Source organism: Brachionichthys hirsutus, chromosome 22 (genome assembly GCF_040956055.1).
Source record: "Brachionichthys hirsutus isolate HB-005 chromosome 22, CSIRO-AGI_Bhir_v1, whole genome shotgun sequence".
In the NCBI taxonomy this organism is placed as follows: domain Eukaryota; kingdom Metazoa; phylum Chordata; class Actinopteri; order Lophiiformes; family Brachionichthyidae; genus Brachionichthys; species Brachionichthys hirsutus.
In genome coordinates, this window is record NC_090918.1 from 4,982,310 (window position 1) to 4,998,376 (window position 16,067).

The following is a 16,067-nucleotide window of genomic DNA, read 5'->3' on the forward strand; positions in this document are numbered from 1 at the left end:
CGGACCGCGTTTCGGGGGTGAGTCCTGCGCAGAGACGCATGATCTGTTACGGGTTTTGATTGATTACCGATTACCAATAATCATTAATCATTCTACCGGACAATGTTCATATAAAATATTTGCTACATCCTGGAAACAAAAGTTGTTCCTAAAGACATCTTTAAAACGAGTCAATATGTGAGACCCGTTTTAATCCATAAACAATAAGCCGTAATATCAAAAGTCCAGAATATTTGACGACGTGAGGAAACCGAGCTCATCCTCTGCAGTTCTGCATGTCAGTTTGTGTTTTGACAGTAAATAATAAATATTACTAGAAAATATATATACATATAAAATAATATATAAAAATACAGACAGAAATCTAAAACAACACGACAGCAGCCGGTTCAGGAAGCCTCAGTTCCGACCCGAAGGGGAACCTGGAGGTGGACCAATCGGGTTCGATCGGTGACATCACGAAAGTCAAAGTTCGGCTTCGAGCGGAAACAAAAGTTGCTTCTTACCCGGGAGGGAAACGTTTCGGCTTCAGGAACCGGTTGTGCAGCTCCTGGTTCCAGGTGAACCGGTTCATCCGGAGTCTTTCTGATGCACACCTGTGGAGGAGGTGTGGCCAGCACCTGAGCATCAGAGGGAGCCGGCCGGTGCCTTCACCTCCACCTGTTGGTTTGCTGCTTGATGGAGAGAGGAGTTACCGACCGGAACACATTAGACTTTGCGTTGAGGAATGGTGGTCATTCTTTCAGCACTTCCTGTATGGGCGGAGCTTAAACCAGGTAAGCTGAACAGTTGGGACTGCTCTTTTTGCCCAGTGTTTGAGACGCTCCACAAACCCAACAGAACAGGGGGGGGCCGTTTCGGATCTGATCGCTGACCTTGGCTGACCTCCTCCTGTGGCCAGGTAGACGTGGGTCGAGGCGGACGCCATCACGTCTCGTCTCTCTCTCGTGTCTCCAGGCTTCAGGTGAAACCCGGATCGGATGATCCTTCAGCGGGAGACCGGATGCGAGTCTCGCTGCGTCGCCCAGGAACGCCGAACCCTCCGTGAAATGTTCACCTGACCCCTGACCCCCACCATGGACCTCCGTCTGTATGGTAGCCGCCCCCTCCGCCACGGGGTCAACGGGGGCACGGGCCGAAACTCCAGGCAGGAAGTGAGTAGTTCAGATAACCAATGAAATATCACCTTAAATATCCAGGATGTCCTGATTTCTCAGGTTAAAATCTGAGCTAGCTAGTGCTACTGTCGCTAGCTAGCGGCCTAGCAGCAGGAACCCTTGGCACGCCTTGGGCGTGACATTCCCTCGCTGTCAACGCGCGACCCGGTGGAACCGGTCCGGCCGCAGCTTTTCCGGATCCTCAGCTGCTTCGCCACAAAAGACGCGATTCATCTCGGGCCGAAACCGGCGGCGCGACGTTTATCTCGCTGTGGTTTCAGGTGGGCGTCGCCGCCCGCCGAGACAGACGAAGCTCTCCGTGAACTCGTCGGGGTGCTTCAATGAACGCGGACGTGGGCAGGAAATCCGGTCCGCCGTGTCGGCCGTCACCTCCGAAGTGTCAAACGAGCAGCTTCCTTCACGCCGTCGGGCGTAGCTTCATGTTTACCCAACACGTCAGACTGCTTAGCTTAGCATCGGCTGGAAGCGGGAAGACTTCCCTAAGCGCCGCTGAGGGTTTAATCAGAAGGTTAGGTCATCGTTGTTTAGTCCACACACAAGGCAAAGGTCAAAACCGCCTGTTTTTGGTGTGAAGCTCCTCCCACTGCGACCTGCGTGTGCACGGATCAAGCTAACGTAGCTCTGTGTTAAAGACGAGTCCAATGTGAGCGTTCTCATTGGCTTAGACCGACGTGACATGTTTACAGGGTTAAACCCAACAAACTTCAGGAATGTCATAAATCGATTGACTTATCTAAACACGTTTTGGTCGCCGCTGGTTTTAGGAGCTCCTCAGAACGGAGCGGGAAAATCGATGGCGCCCGTTACTGGATCGCCCATTGTGTCGTTCGTGAGAGGCAGCAGTGTGTCGGACAGGTGACCACGGAGGTGAGGGGCAGACGGGGCGAGGGGGCAGAAGAGAGGGGCATTTATTTAGGCTGGGAGGCAGGAACAAACAGGCGTTTGTGTTTCCACGACGACTGCACGAGGAGGTCCGAGAGGAGGCTCTTCAGCACGGGAGGGAAAACTACACACCAACGTGGCGCCGCGATAGCAGCGGCTATGCTAACGCAAAGTACGGACAATTACAGTGTGCTTCCGCTAAGCTAAGCAGCTAAATGAGGCTCTTGGACGAGCGGTTCTAATCATGCCTTCGTCGTTAGCTAGCACTGCGCTGCGTCCTGATCAATGTTCTCGAGACCCTCCAGTGTTTTCGCTCCGGGTGCGCTTACGCATCCATTCTGGATCTCCGCAGGACGACTCGCTGCAGTTCCTCAGCCAGGAGGAGCAGGAATGCCTCCGGTTCTTCGAGGACACCATCGGCTCGTTGGAAGCCAGTCTGGAGGAGAACGACTTCAGGCAGATAACCGAACAAACGACGACCAGCCAGGGGCGGGCAGCGGGAGAGGCTGATGGACCGCGAAGCCCAAGTCCCACTCCGGGTGCCATCGTGGCCTCCCCTTTGGCCAGACCTCTGCGTCCCAAAGACCAGGATATAATAGACCTGGTCCGCCCAGAACTGGACATGGTGCAGCCCAGAGAGACGATCTTTGATCCCATGAACCCAGGTAGGTTCACGCATCAGAGAATCCCAACAACCACTGAGGACAAGAGACATGTCCTCGGTGTCCTGGACGTGTCCTCGGTGTCCTGGACATGTCCTCGGTGTCCTGGACGGCAGCAGACGGCGGTTTCAACCCTTTCTGGGTCTTCATTTTCTTTTTCTTTCCCGCCTCACAGATTTTCAGAGTCTGGCGCCGACCCCTGCGAGCCACGTTGAGATGAAGCCCAAGCGCGATCCAGCGGTAGGCTTTCCCCCGGGGTACAGTCCCCTCGTGCCCACAGACAGCCACCACCCCCCCCCAGGCTCCGTCCCCACCCCGGCCCTGATCGCCCAGAAGATCGCCGAGAGCCAGGCTGGCGGCGCCTCGAGCATCGACCCGAGCACTCTGCTCCGCCGCTTCAGTCAAGACTCTGAGATGAAGCAAGGCCCGCCTTCCTTCGGTAGGCCCAACCGCTTTCCCGTTAACGTTAACATGATCCTTGGAAACAAGGATTCCCACAACCCGCCGCAGTCCAACGTGAACGTCCAGGAGAGGCGGGGGCAGGTGCTGACAAATCTGACAGGGTCACATCACCGTCTGCGAGACCCTCGGCAGAACCCGGAGAACATTCCCAGACGGAGCATCTCCTTCAAGGACCCCTCGCCCGACAAATCCAGGACGGAGGCCCTGTCGAAGCTGGGTCTGTCGAGGAGTCGGGCCATGTCAGGAGGTCAGTCGCTCCTCAGCGCCGCCGAAAGCACCTCCCTGGATCGCTTAGCAGGCGCCAAGTCAAGGGCCGAACCCGTGGGGGCCAGTGGCGCCCCAGTATCAGAGACCAGGAGCAAATTACCAGAAGCCGGTTTCGCCAATATTGGCAATGTTGCTAATGTCGCTAATGTTGCTAATGTTGTTAATGTTGCTAATGTGGCTAATGTTGTCGATACCGTGACGCCACCTCTGAGTCAGATCAACGTGGACCGGCGTGCGGACGCCTCGCCGACCCTTCCCCTCAGCAGTAATGAAACCAGAAACCTCCAGTGGAGCCCCCCGCTTCCAGCGGCCACAGAAAGCATCACCTCCCCCCCCCCTGTGGAAGAGGAGGCGCCTGCTTCCCCGCCGCCGGAGGTCACTTCACTCGAATTTAACAGCTACGGAGGGAAATCGCTCGTGGTCAACCCGTCTCTCGCTTCCAAGGTCGACCTTGCGACCTCTCCGGTGACCCATGAACCCAGATTCCTCTCGTCTGCGCTGGCTCATTCCTCTCAGTTCAACAGCTTCGGAGGAAAATCCAAAGTCGTGGCGCCTGTTCCGGTGAACCGGGGCGACCTTCCCGACATTCTCAGCTCCCACATCGACAAAAGCCACACCCCGCCCCCGAAGACCCAACGACAATCCCCCGAGCTGAATCGTTACGGAGGAAAGAGCCGCGCCATCGACGCCGCCGGTGCGTTAAACCGTCCCCTAAGCAGCACTCTCAGGAATGTCAAAGCCCCGGCCCCGGCGCCAAAACCGTCTCAGCACTCCTACCACGGCTCTGCCCCGCCCCCGAGAGCAGCCCCGACCGCCTTGTCTCCTGAACGCAAGCAGAGATCCGGCTCAATGTTCCGTCCGCAAAGCATCACCGTTCATTTTAGCGGGCGGAACGGCACGGAGGAGTCGCGTCGGGACGCGCTGAGGAAACTGGGGCTGCTGAAGGATTCCTGAGAAACTGGTTTTGCGGGCTGTTTGATGGATGGTGTTTACCTGCCGGCGGAGGTAGGCTCGACGTTAAGGCCCGCCTCCACAGAGGAACGGACCTAGATACTGTAATAAGTTACTGACCGACTCCTCCCATCGCCGAACGCATCGCCGCCTCCCGACTCGAGTCTCGATTCTAAACTGATCCGGGACTGTTTGTTTACCTGTAAACAAAGCAGGCCGGTAATGAAACGCCACACACAAAGGTGTTGCTGTTTCTCAGTTCCTCCTGTGGTGCAGATGAATTACTCAAACAGGAGGATACTTGTTGGGGACTATTTCCAGCAGCAGATTAAAACATATTATTTACTATGTGATGTTTTTATCTAGAAGATGTTGATAAATGAGTAGATTTTGTTCATCTTTACGGTTTTAAAGTGAAAACACATTTACAATATAAAGTAAAATGGAAAAGGTATAAAAAAAGACAACAATTAAAATGTCAGAAAGTGATTTAAGTATTTAGAATGAACAATTTCATGCATCTCTAAGTGGAAATTACATCTGGCGCTAAACAGACACGAGTTTATTTGTTACGTTGATTCATGTTCATTCACCAGTTTCCTGTTTTCACTGGTTCGTCTCCTGACCTGAGCGTTTTAACCAGCACTTTGATTTAACGTACGTTTCTGTGGCGCGATTTTATGTCCTAAACTATATAATGACGAGCGAAGGCGAACATGTGGATGTAAAGTGAACCGTCTCGCGTCTGATAACGACGGGGGGGGGGCTTCCTGGATTTCAGTCTGAGCTGAGCTGGAGGATATTTTTACACCAAACCACAGACTTTGGGAACGGCTTGATGGCCGGAATACTTTAAACCTGCTCTTTAAGGACGGGCGAGCACATTGTACAAAACACAAACACGAAACCACAGAGCCTAGAAATACTCGGGGTCACCTCACGGCCGTCCACATGTTCACCTTCCCATTTGTTTGTGTGTGTGTGTTTATCCAGACTCCGCCCTCTGTAGTTCACCTACAGTCACTTTGAAGTATATTAGTATCACCCAGAAGTACCCGGTACTACTCGGTGTGTCGTTTACAGACTCCGGTTCGCTGTAGTTCAGCTACGGCCGTGTTGAAGGATGTTTCTGCGCTGGTGATGGGGAATAATCGCGCTGCCGTGATCGCCGTCCGACTCTGGACTCGTTCCGCGTGATGTTTGTCCCTCATTAAACGCCGCGACGCCACGTCTGGGTCTCTTCATTTGACCGACTCCGGAATGCCGAGTGAAAGCCGAGTGGAAATTTACCGGCTGATCCGCTGCTCCTTCCACGTGGAAGGTGCGGCGATCCTGCAGCTCTGATTGGCTGTCACAGACACGACGCTCCTGTCTCCCCCATTCCGTGATGGTTATACAAGACGGACACAGACTGACCCGGTCCCGACGGACCGGGTCAGTATCACCTCAGAGACTAGAACCCCAAGCTAAAAGCTAAAACAGTCAGGCAAAGAAACAGACCAACCCCACGAGGGCACGTCTAAAGCCAAAGGATGATCACACCTTTATTGTAATCAGTCTCGTCCATCTGGAGCCGAGACGCGGACGAGCTAACGGCGCCGCCGCCGCCGCCGCCACAGCAGAACACGGATTACATTCGTCCATCGACAGGCTCAGAGGAAGACGTTCAGGCACGCGGCTAGCATCCGCCAGAAAACGAATCGAATCAGGCTCGTTGTCGTCCGATCGGTCCGTGAGACGCCCCCGAAATAAAACGTTTAGCAGGATAGAGGGGGGGGGGGATGAAGAGGATGAAGAGGATAAAGAGGATGTACACCCAGGTGTCCATCAGGGGTCACATGACGCCATCGTGTCTTCAGATCGGAAGGAAAAGTGTCCGAGTCTCCTGGTGGCTGATTCAGAGCGGGCCGATCACTGGAGCCAGACCCAGAGGCCCCGCCCACGCCCCCCCGCCCGATCGGGACCCGACCCGTTCTGAGGGACTCGATTGCCAAGAGGTTGAATGCGTCGCCATGGCAACGTGACGAGGAAATATCAACACCCCGAATCCTCACTGTAGAACAACGTCGTCCACTTTTACATCTTTCCAATATCCAAGTGATTTTAGTAACAACTCGTGGCATCTGCCCCCCGCCGTTAGCCCCCGCCGTTAGCCTCCGCGAGTCCCTCGCTAGTCTGGTGTCTCGCTCCTCCGTGGGAGCCGTTCATCCCGCCCTCCGCTCCGCCCCCCGCCGTCAGGTCAGTCGTTTGTAGTCCCAAAAAAAGAAAGAGCCGCCTCTCTGACCCCTGACCTCTGACCCCAGCTCACGGTTGCTCCTCCCCTTCGGTGGGGTAAGATTGTCCAGGTCGGGGGTTTTGGTCTGTCCCGACATCACTGGGCTTCTGGAGGACTCGTTCCCCGGCTCCCCCCGTCCGATCGCCCCTTCCTCGCTCTCTCTCTCTCTCTTTTTCTCGTCCATTCGCTCGTTCAGCCTGGCCCGGGTTCCGATCAGCGTCTCCTGGAGGAGAGAGCAGGCATTTACTGTAGAGGAGCTGAAGACAGATGCTAATGCTAGGTACACGCGGGCGGCTAGCTAACGCCCCGTTTCAGATTAACAGCATGAACCACAGGAAGCGACACGAACAGCTTCACCTCCGGACGCCGGGTCGTCATCGGGTCGTGGACCCGGCCGGCCCGGCCGCGCCTCGCCTCGCCTCGCGTGCCTTTCGTGTCTCACCTTCCTCCGGTCTTGAAGATGAGGTCAGCGTTGGGAGCGCCTTTCGGGTGCTGGTAGCGAGGCCGGCGCTCCCGGTTGGTGTTGGCCGGCGCCGGGCGCTGAGCGAGCGACTGCATCATCTCTGCAGGACACATGGACAGGAAGTGAACGAACCTGCTTCACGGTCACGCTAAAAGGTCAAAGAGCACCGGCATGGCGTCCTACCCTGGTAGTCCTCCTGCTCCTGCCTCTCGTTGATGTCCAGCGTCAGCTTCTTCATCCTCATGCGCTCCTCTTGCTCCGCCTGCTGCTGGTTGAAGTGGTTCGCCGCCAGATGGGACGACAGCGGCACGTTCAGGATCTTGTACTGGCGACCACAAACAGACGAGTCGCATTCAACCGATCCGGATTGAACTTCCTGTTTCGCCGTCATGAACGAGGTGCAACGCCTTTGGACAAAGCCAGGCTAGCTAGCCACATTCCCAGTGTTTATGCTATGCTAACCTATTAGCTTCATATCATCTGCAGGTGAACGTAACAATAATAAAACTTTAGCAGCGGCACAGGGTTAGCATTAAAGCTAACACCATACATCTTAATCATGGCTATCAATCCAGCCAATGAGGCGATCCCTCCTGTCCTCCTGAAGTGCGTCATGAGTCGCACACAGGACCCTTTTATTCGCCGTTTCCCCCCCGCCCTGCTCTGCAACACGCCCAGAAAGACGTTTCTACTACGGCCGTCCTCCAGACAGAGCGATCCTTGAAAGCTGGAAGAAAACCGGGACACACCCGGGAGCACAAACCACACATTCCACCACTGGAGCCCGCCCAAACACACACACGCACACACACACGCACACACACAGACACACACACGGCCCCCCCAAGTCAATATTTTTCCTGAGCTGAATTTGACTGAGGCGAGTGTGTGGAGGCAGGTCCGTTTAGGCTCCCCCTTCTGACTGGAACCAAACTGCATCGGGTGTCGGGGGACAGAAACACAAAGCGATGGAAATAAATTCCACGAGCAAGTGAATGAAAGAGGACCCGAGGCAGAGCCTTGGGGGACGCCGGTTCAGAATCCACACTCTGAAGGGTGAATCGAGCCGCTGGACAGCCCCAGACGGGACGTCAGCTGGTCTGTGTGAAGGTGCTGCCGCTCACCTGCTGCTTGTTGCCTTTGCGCGTCAGCATGACGAACTGCATGGTGTCGTCGATGACGGCTCCTCCCCCCTCGCCGCCGCCGGGCTGGGCGCCTCCTTTCTTCAGCTGGCTCTTCAGCTGCAGGGGGATCGCCACGTCCAGCTGGTGCACCTTCACCGTCTCGCCGCTGCGCTGCTGCAGCGGCAAAACGCGACTTCAGCTAGCTCGGCACAAACGGGAACCGCCGCCGCGACGCTACGGTCTGTCGCACCGTTCGCTCCCGTTAGCATGCTAGCATACCTGCAGGTTCTCCAGCATCATCTTATCCAGGGCCTGAATGAAGTCTTCGTCCTCAGCGCAGGCCACATGCTTCAGTCCACCGCCCCGGATGGTGACCTCCTGCAAACAGGAAGTGACATCATCCTTAAACGGATTCCAGTCTGCTGACTGGCTCTTATTTCTTATGGACAGGTACGACCTTACGTTGTTCTCCTCGTCTGTCTCGTTTTCCTTATTGGAGTCGGTCAGATAGTCGGTGTTCTCTTCGTCCTCTTCCTCCCTCTCCTCTTCTTCATTCTCCGATCCTTCCTGTGGAAAAGGAAACGGTCACACCTTGCCAGGTGACAGGAAGCTCGGCCGATGGTGATGTGGCCATCACCAGACGGACTCACATCCTCTTCCTGTTCATTCATTTCGCTCTCGTTGCCAGACTGCTCCTCGGTCTCGGCTCCGCCCTCCTCCTCGTCATCGCCGTCGTCGTCTTCCTCGTCGAGGCCCTCCCCTTCGCTCATGGCGCTGGAGCGACCGTCCTTCTCCATGGCCAGGCCTTCAGGAAAACAGACACGGCCTCGTTTGAACGGGAGGCGAGTGAAAACAGGCGGCGCGGCGTCAGGTGGTCGCCGAGAACCAATCAGGTTCCAGAGCAAGAAGTACACCAACAAAAGAGGGAGCTGAACACAGGTGTGTCAGGCAGGAGGAGCCGAGACGGAGATCAGGTACCAGAGACTCGGGGGACTTCTGGTCCTGGTCCAGGGACGAACGTTGAAACGGCGACGCCGTTTTCCTCTTCCTGCTTCCTGTAGGTTAGCATCGGCGTTTCTCACAGGCTACACGCTAACCCCGCCCTGTTTTACACGCCTTCCCTTCGGGAATGGGAAACACGCTCGGCTCCCGGGAACCTCGGATCGTTCGCACATTCCGAGCAAGCAGAAAAGCGAAGCGGCGAGACACCGCGGACGTTTAACATTTAATTTAAACTTTAAAAGTCAAACCCTGCTACGAGCTAGCTGTCTCTCCGCTAGCCTGTTAGCAGAGCGTCCCGCCTGCAGCAGATTACGGACACGGATCCGACGATCAGACCGGTTTCAGGTCAAGATTAGGATCGTTTCTCCTGACAGGTGAGGGACGCCGCCCGTCTCCCTGCTACGCGGCGAGGAATGCCGCTCGGCCGGAGGGACCGGCTGCTGAGCGACCGCTCACGCTTCGCTCCTACCTAGCTTGACGAGCAACTCCCTCTCCAGGTCGGCCACCTGCTTGGCGGCCTCCTCCAGGGAGCAGCCGGAGCTGATTTTGGGGCGGAGCAGCTCCAGCGTGTCGCTGATCATGTAGTCGATGTCGATGGGGAACGGGTGCTCCTTGGTCCAAACGTCGACGCTCTTCTTCCACCAGATGTAGCGCTGCAGACGCACAAACGAGCGGTTAGCGTCTACATCATTACGGGACGCGTCCCGACACCCGGCGACGTGCCTGGAAGTAGATGAGGAAGCAGTCCAGCTTCCTCTTGCTGGAGCCGCGGTCGAAGTACTGGCCGCAGGTGTCCAGCAGGGTGCAGACCAGGCGGATCCGGAACAGGTGCTCGGGGGGGTCCAGGGAGCTGGGGCTGCCGTCCGGGCTGACCCCGAAGGAGATGAAGGAGAAGAGCGTCCGGAAGACCACGGCCGACTCCACCATGCGGTAGTTGTAGAGCTCCCCCAGGAACTTGCCGCTGCTGATGCGGCGCTGGTTGAACTTTGGCTGGTTGACCTGAAAGAGGTCAAAGGTGAAGGGAGAGACTTTAATGTTTGATCCCTGACCTGGAGGGAAAACTCATTAATTATAGTGTCACGGTTAAAGCCTTTTATTGTGAAGGTCCTGGATAAGCTTCCCGTTTGTGGGGGGGTTCCACGCCGCCCCTGCAGGTGAGCCAGCATGCAGTCGGATGACATTCCTACGCATCCGTCGCTGCGCTGCTCCGACTGCCCCCCCCCCCCTCCCCAGCATTGCACCGCCGCCCCCGTTAGCGCCTCCGTTAGCGTGTTAGCATCACCTCCATGCCCAGCCGGATGTCCTCCAGAACGCCGTCCACCACGTGGATGCCCACGTCCTCCTGGTACGCCACCAGACCGGCCAGCAGGTTGGCGACGCAGTGGATGCTGTTGTACTTGACGTTCCAGATGTTGACCATGCAGCAGATCAGGTAACCTTTGACCTCGGGGTCCTGCCAGGGGAGTTTTCTCATCTGCCTGAGCACCTTCTCGGTGGTGACCTTGGAGAGGTCCTTGTAGAGCAGCTTGCGGATGTACTCCTGCAGCGGCGGCCTCTTCTTCCTCACCGTCTTCTCCACCGGCGGCGGGTTGCAGTAGTAGTAGGCGTTCTCCACCATGGTCACGTAGCGCGAGTCCAGATGCTGCGCCTGCTTCTTGCGCATCATTTGTTCCTGGAGCAGAGACACGCGTTCGCGTTTAGGCTAACACCCAGCGTCGCCCGGCGGCGGCGGCGGCGAGGCGGACTCACCAGCAGGACGCTGGTTCTCAGGTGAGACTCGGGGGACCTGAAGAGGAAGCGGCCGCAGGTCTCCAGCAGGGTGCACGCCATCTCGATGTGGTGATGGGTGAAGTCCGACAGCAGCATCTGTGCAGCCACACGGGTTTCACCGGAGTTAGAATCCTTCAGAGAACGACCCCCCCCCACGCCCCCCACCCCTCGTCTCACCCACCTTCAGACACTGAAGCGCGTCCGTCTTGGAGAACATCTTGAACTTCGCCAGTTCGCCGATGAATCTGACCGTTTTGTTTTTTGTTTCGATGTTGATCTGATCTTTCTTGCGGATCTGCAACGACCCCCCCCCGCCCCCCAGAGGAAAAGGGTCAAACCAACAACCTACATCAAGAGCTTGTCTTCCACAGTTGCCATGACGGCGGACCTACGTGGAACCTGAAGTCTCCTTTCAGCATGGAGCAGAGGTCTTCAGCCACGTCTGACATGCAGGGATGAAGAGTCGCCACCAGGCGAGCGTAGAAGGGAAGAAGATCCAACCTGCAGCAGGCGAGAGAGTCAGCGCTCCGCTTCCTCTTCCTCATCCTCACCCACTACTCAGTTCATGTGACCAACACCCAATCACAAGTTACACAAGTGAAGACAAACCAAATCTGGCTGACGATGTCGTTTGTCTTCACATGAAAATAAAAAGGCGTCGCTCCAGGAAGTCGACAAAGACCGTGTTGTTCCGGCTGTTTCCAGCAGGGGGCGGCCTTACCTTTGCCTGGGGACGGTGAACAGGGCTCTGACGAGCTTCCTCCTGTTGGACTTGGTGTTCATGTTCATGCAGAAGTCCATGGCAGCCTGCAGGAGTCGGGCAGAAGGCGTGTCTGAGGCGTGTCTGAGGCGTGTCTGAGGCGTGCCCAACGTGTCCAACGTGTCTCTCCTGAGGTGACGGTGACCCCCGTCTTTCTCCTCACCTTGTCGATCAGGTCTCTGTTGACGCAGTTGGGGAGCTGCTGGATGAAGGCGTCGACGATCAGCTTCAGGTGAGAGCCGGTGCTCGCCTCCTCATCCTCTTGTTCTGCAAACAGAAATACGTTTTCCTTTTAAAAGGATTCAGGATTCTGAGATGAAACGCAGAAGGGTGACAGGAATTATTCTTATTGTTCCCATTGATATCTATCACCACGGTAACGTCCCTGAATGTCCACCTTGCTCGTCCAGCAGCTTCTTGGCCAGTTCTTCGTTCTCCGCCTCGTCCGGTCCCTCCAGCTCCAGAGGTTCGTCCGTGATGTCCAGCGCCTCCAGCTCCAGCTCCAGCTCCTCGGCGGCGGCGGCGACGTCCTTCCCGTCCTTCCCGTCCTTCCCGTCTCGGCCGTCTGCGCCGCACAGCGGGATGAAACCGTGTGAATCTCTTTTCCCACTGCCTGTGGATTGGACAGGCGTACCTTTGGTGTCCTCCTTGTCTTTGGCCTGGCCGCTCCTCTCGTTGTCCTTGAACAGGATGGCGGGAACGAAAGCCTTCAGGTCCACCATGTTCTCGTAAAAGTTGCGAGCGTCTTCGTCTTCCCAGATCCCTCCCTCCAGATCGTACTCTCCGGGTTTCCCGGGGGTGAATATATCGATGCCGGGACCGTGCTCTGAGAGACGCAGGCGAGACACGCCTGATCAAAAACAGGAGCATTGATTTGGCATGGACGGCGGGGGGGAGGACGCTCACCCTCCTGGACCGTCTTGTCCAGAGGCAGCTCCGGCATGTTTTCATCGAGGAGGTCGGCCAGGGACTGAGTGTTCGCCAGCAGCTTCTGGTAGGAGGTGGCGAACTCCTCGTACTGCTTGTGCCGGTCTTCACTCAGCTCCCCTTTGGAATGCAGGATCCGTCTGAGGAGGGAGGAGCGTCAGCGCAGCGAAGGCAAACGGCGGGCGGGCGGAGGGACGGGCGGGCGCTCACCTGTTCTGCCGCTCCGTGTTCTGCAGCTCCCTGTGGTCCTTCTTCAGGTGCTTGGTGAGCGAGGTGAAGTACTCCCTGAGCAGGTGCTGGAAGGGCTGCTGCTTCTCCGGGCTGATGATCTCGCTCGGCGGGAAGGCCAAGCAGAACTTCTCGGCGGCCAGCTTCACCTTGCGCGGCGCCAGACCGGCGACGTCGTCCCCGCAGTGCTTGCAGAAGCTGATGACCACGGACACGTGGGTGTGGCTCTCCCTGTCGGCGCCGATGATGCTCTTCAGCTGCTCGTAGATGAGAGAAAGGCCCTCTTTGTCTGTGAAGAGGCCCACGATGGTGAGCTCGGCGATGAAGCGCAGGTCCGTGCGCAGCTTGCTGACGTTTGGCGCCTTGTCTTCCTTCCTCGCTTCAAAGTGCCTCTTCCACGCCTGCAGCAGCAGCGACGCGAAATCGACGTAGCGCAGGTGGAAGAGGGAGCAGAGGTGGACGGCGCAGCCCACGTCAGAGATCTTCAGCTTGGCCTCCACCACGGCGATCACCGCCTCGCCGATGTACTTGCTGAGGTTGAGAGAAGCGAAGTCGTTGGAGAGCGAGTCCCGCTGCTGCTCAGTGAGCGTCCGCAGCTTCTTCACGAAGGCCGTGTTCTTCTTCAGGCTGGAGTCCAGCCGGCTGAAGAACGCCTCCTCGGGCCGACCCTCCTGGGCGTTCTGGTTCTTGCCGCGGAGCTCTTTCCGGCACTGATGGCGCTCCCACGCCTCCTGGTGCAGCTGGTGAGCCTCTTCCTTCTCCCTGCAGAAGGTAAAATGTGATGAGTAGAAGAAGACAAAGAGAGGAGAGGAGTCATCGTCACTCACTTCAGGAGAGCTGCCTCCTCGTCACGTTGCCTTTTGGCCTCCTCCTCTTGCAGCTTCTTCTCCTGTTCCTCCTGCTGTCTCTTCTCCTCCTCTTCTTTCTTCTTCTGTTCCTCCTCAGCTTTCTGTTTTTCCTCTTCCTTCTTTTTTCGCTCCTTCTCTTCCTTCTTTTTCTTTTCGTCCTCCAGGCGCTTCCTCTTCTCCTCCTTGCCACTGTCTTTTTTGCTGCTCATTTTGGCCTCGTCTTTCGCTTTGTCTCGAGCAGATGGCAGCCTCCTCTCGCCGTCTCTGTCCTTCTCTTTGTCTTTATTACTGAAGGAGCAAACGTCATTTTCGTCCATGTTTACTGAGCGCTTGCGTTCAGCAGGCATACTGCAGAAGGACAACAAATGATTGTTCAACATTTACCGCTGTCCTGTAGGTCTTTCCAGACGTTTCTCTTCCAATCATGCATTAATAAATGATTTGTCAGAAGCACTTTCAATTATTTACCCTTTTTATCCAAATAAAGTTGTCTGCCTATTCCTTTGTTGAATTTATAGATCTTACTTTTTTTAAATATCTGATTACTTTATGATTTATTGGCTGATATTCTAAGATCCACTTTTTTTCAATATTACTTGAAATGATCAAACACTTTTGAATTAAATGTTTCCCCCACAGTAATCAGATATTTTTCAAAAAAAATTACAAATATAACAAGAATAGGTATAAAATAAAACGGGAAATGAGGTCTTTTACATATATGACCTGATGAAAAATGTAATGGCTAATTGTTTTTTAATCACACTTAAATCTTTTTTTATATTTTTAACATTTTAATTCGCGCTATCCGACACACCCACGCAACAACTTGGCTCCAGTTAGCGTTCATTGGCTACGTAGCCTAGCTGCAAAGCTTTGGTAGCATGTCAACCTTTTCTTGTGAGTAATGTTAGATACGAATAATTTAAAATTATCCTCGAAGACGTCGGTTCAAATAATGATTCTGTCAAAAACGATGTGACGTTATAGGCCATAAACAAATCCCCAGCAAACGCAGATTTTACATTAGCATCGCTAGCGCGTTTAGCTAGGCCGTTTGACAGGACGCAGCGCTGCAGACGTAAACAAACGTTTTGACAGCATTAATTCGGCAGCTAGCGCGCGTTGTGTCGTCATAGTGTAAACTTAGAATGGCACAAAACATAAAACCACATTTAACTCGTCTCGTTCCGTGTAAACGTTGTTATAAACGACAGGTTTACCTGCTAATAGTAGCAAAACAAACATCGGTCCTCAGCGTTGGTTTCCGTGTGAACCAACGAAGGACCCCCACATGCTCGCGTCGCAAATGATGCCTGAATGAAAATCAGCAATGGGTCGTATTTAGTTATATATTTTATATGTAGTCTCATTTGTAATACTTGAGTTTATATTATCGGAATTTGTATATATCATTAATAATTCTGCGTGAGCATGAGTAACATATCTACATAAATTGCGTCATATCGACAGGCAACGTCCACGGCAACTACACATTTTCAGTTGTTCCGTATCTGGCCAGTTGGGGGCAGTACGAGCCAGAAACGTTATTTCCCGACCCCATTGAAACACCGGCCCGTCTATGCGTGACGTGTCACAGCGCGTCTTCTGCCACGGCCCGGAGAACAGACCAGACCGGTCCCTTCGTGCTACCGCTTCCATAGAGATATTGATTATTGTCGTCGGGACTGATCATTGCTAGTCGTTAACACATTTTCAGAGATATTTATAGTGCTTTTTCACGGTCATGTTTATGACTTGTCAAATAGAAAGTCTGACGTCACAGCACAAGGCAAGCAAAAATATTTAAACTAGAACTACAATAATAATAATAAATTCTGCTTTTGTGATTTTCATCGTTAGACCTTCGCTCTCAGCACAGAGGATCTCTTTTAACACTCTTTCAAATTCTGTCATTCATTTTCCAGTTTACTCCCATCACAGCCAGTGTGTGTGTGAACAAGGGTTGCTCTTGTAGCCTCTGGCCTCAAAGCGCACATTCCACCACACACACACACACTCAGAGCGACAGGGAACACAGAGCTTCTAGTGAAACTACTTTTGAGGAGTGGTTCTGTCTATAAACGTGAGCTTCCTGACTGGTCCCAGTCCAACCAGTCCGTCATTAAATCCACGGAGCTACAGTCCCAGAGTTTAAATGTTTATGACTTAAGACAGAACGTTTGCACTGAAGTGACCTTCCTAGCATCAGACGACCGGAGTCGATCCTGAACATTCCAGCAGCAATTCCTTCCAATGATCCGTTTT

At 54.6% G+C, this 16,067-nt stretch overlaps 2 protein-coding genes across 2 annotated transcripts; one reads left to right on the forward strand and one right to left on the reverse strand.

The window, feature by feature from the left end:
• The first annotated feature begins 1,076 nt into the window (after positions 1-1,076).
• On the forward strand, positions 1,077-5,630 carry LOC137911112 (specifically androgen-regulated gene protein). Its single transcript, XM_068755531.1, has 3 exons — positions 1,077-1,154; positions 2,413-2,725; positions 2,898-5,630. The coding sequence occupies exons 1-3, from the start codon at positions 1,077-1,079 to the stop codon at positions 4,403-4,405; spliced, it is 1,899 nt and encodes a 632-aa protein (XP_068611632.1). The 3' UTR covers positions 4,406-5,630.
• Positions 5,631-5,926: 296 nt separating this feature from the next.
• upf2 (UPF2 regulator of nonsense mediated mRNA decay) lies at positions 5,927-15,065 on the reverse strand. The gene is made up of 21 exons (XM_068755089.1): positions 15,023-15,065; positions 13,779-14,147; positions 12,934-13,713; positions 12,703-12,863; positions 12,431-12,622; positions 12,194-12,361; positions 11,960-12,063; positions 11,758-11,843; positions 11,429-11,537; positions 11,218-11,331; positions 11,016-11,132; positions 10,549-10,938; positions 9,990-10,265; positions 9,736-9,919; positions 8,915-9,069; positions 8,727-8,831; positions 8,544-8,642; positions 8,265-8,438; positions 7,324-7,465; positions 7,120-7,240; positions 5,927-6,900 (listed from the first exon to the last, which is right to left on the reverse strand). The coding sequence occupies exons 2-21, from the start codon at positions 14,144-14,146 to the stop codon at positions 6,891-6,893; spliced, it is 3,855 nt and encodes a 1,284-aa protein (XP_068611190.1). The 5' UTR covers position 14,147; positions 15,023-15,065; the 3' UTR covers positions 5,927-6,890.
• Positions 15,066-16,067: the final 1,002 nt, after the last annotated feature.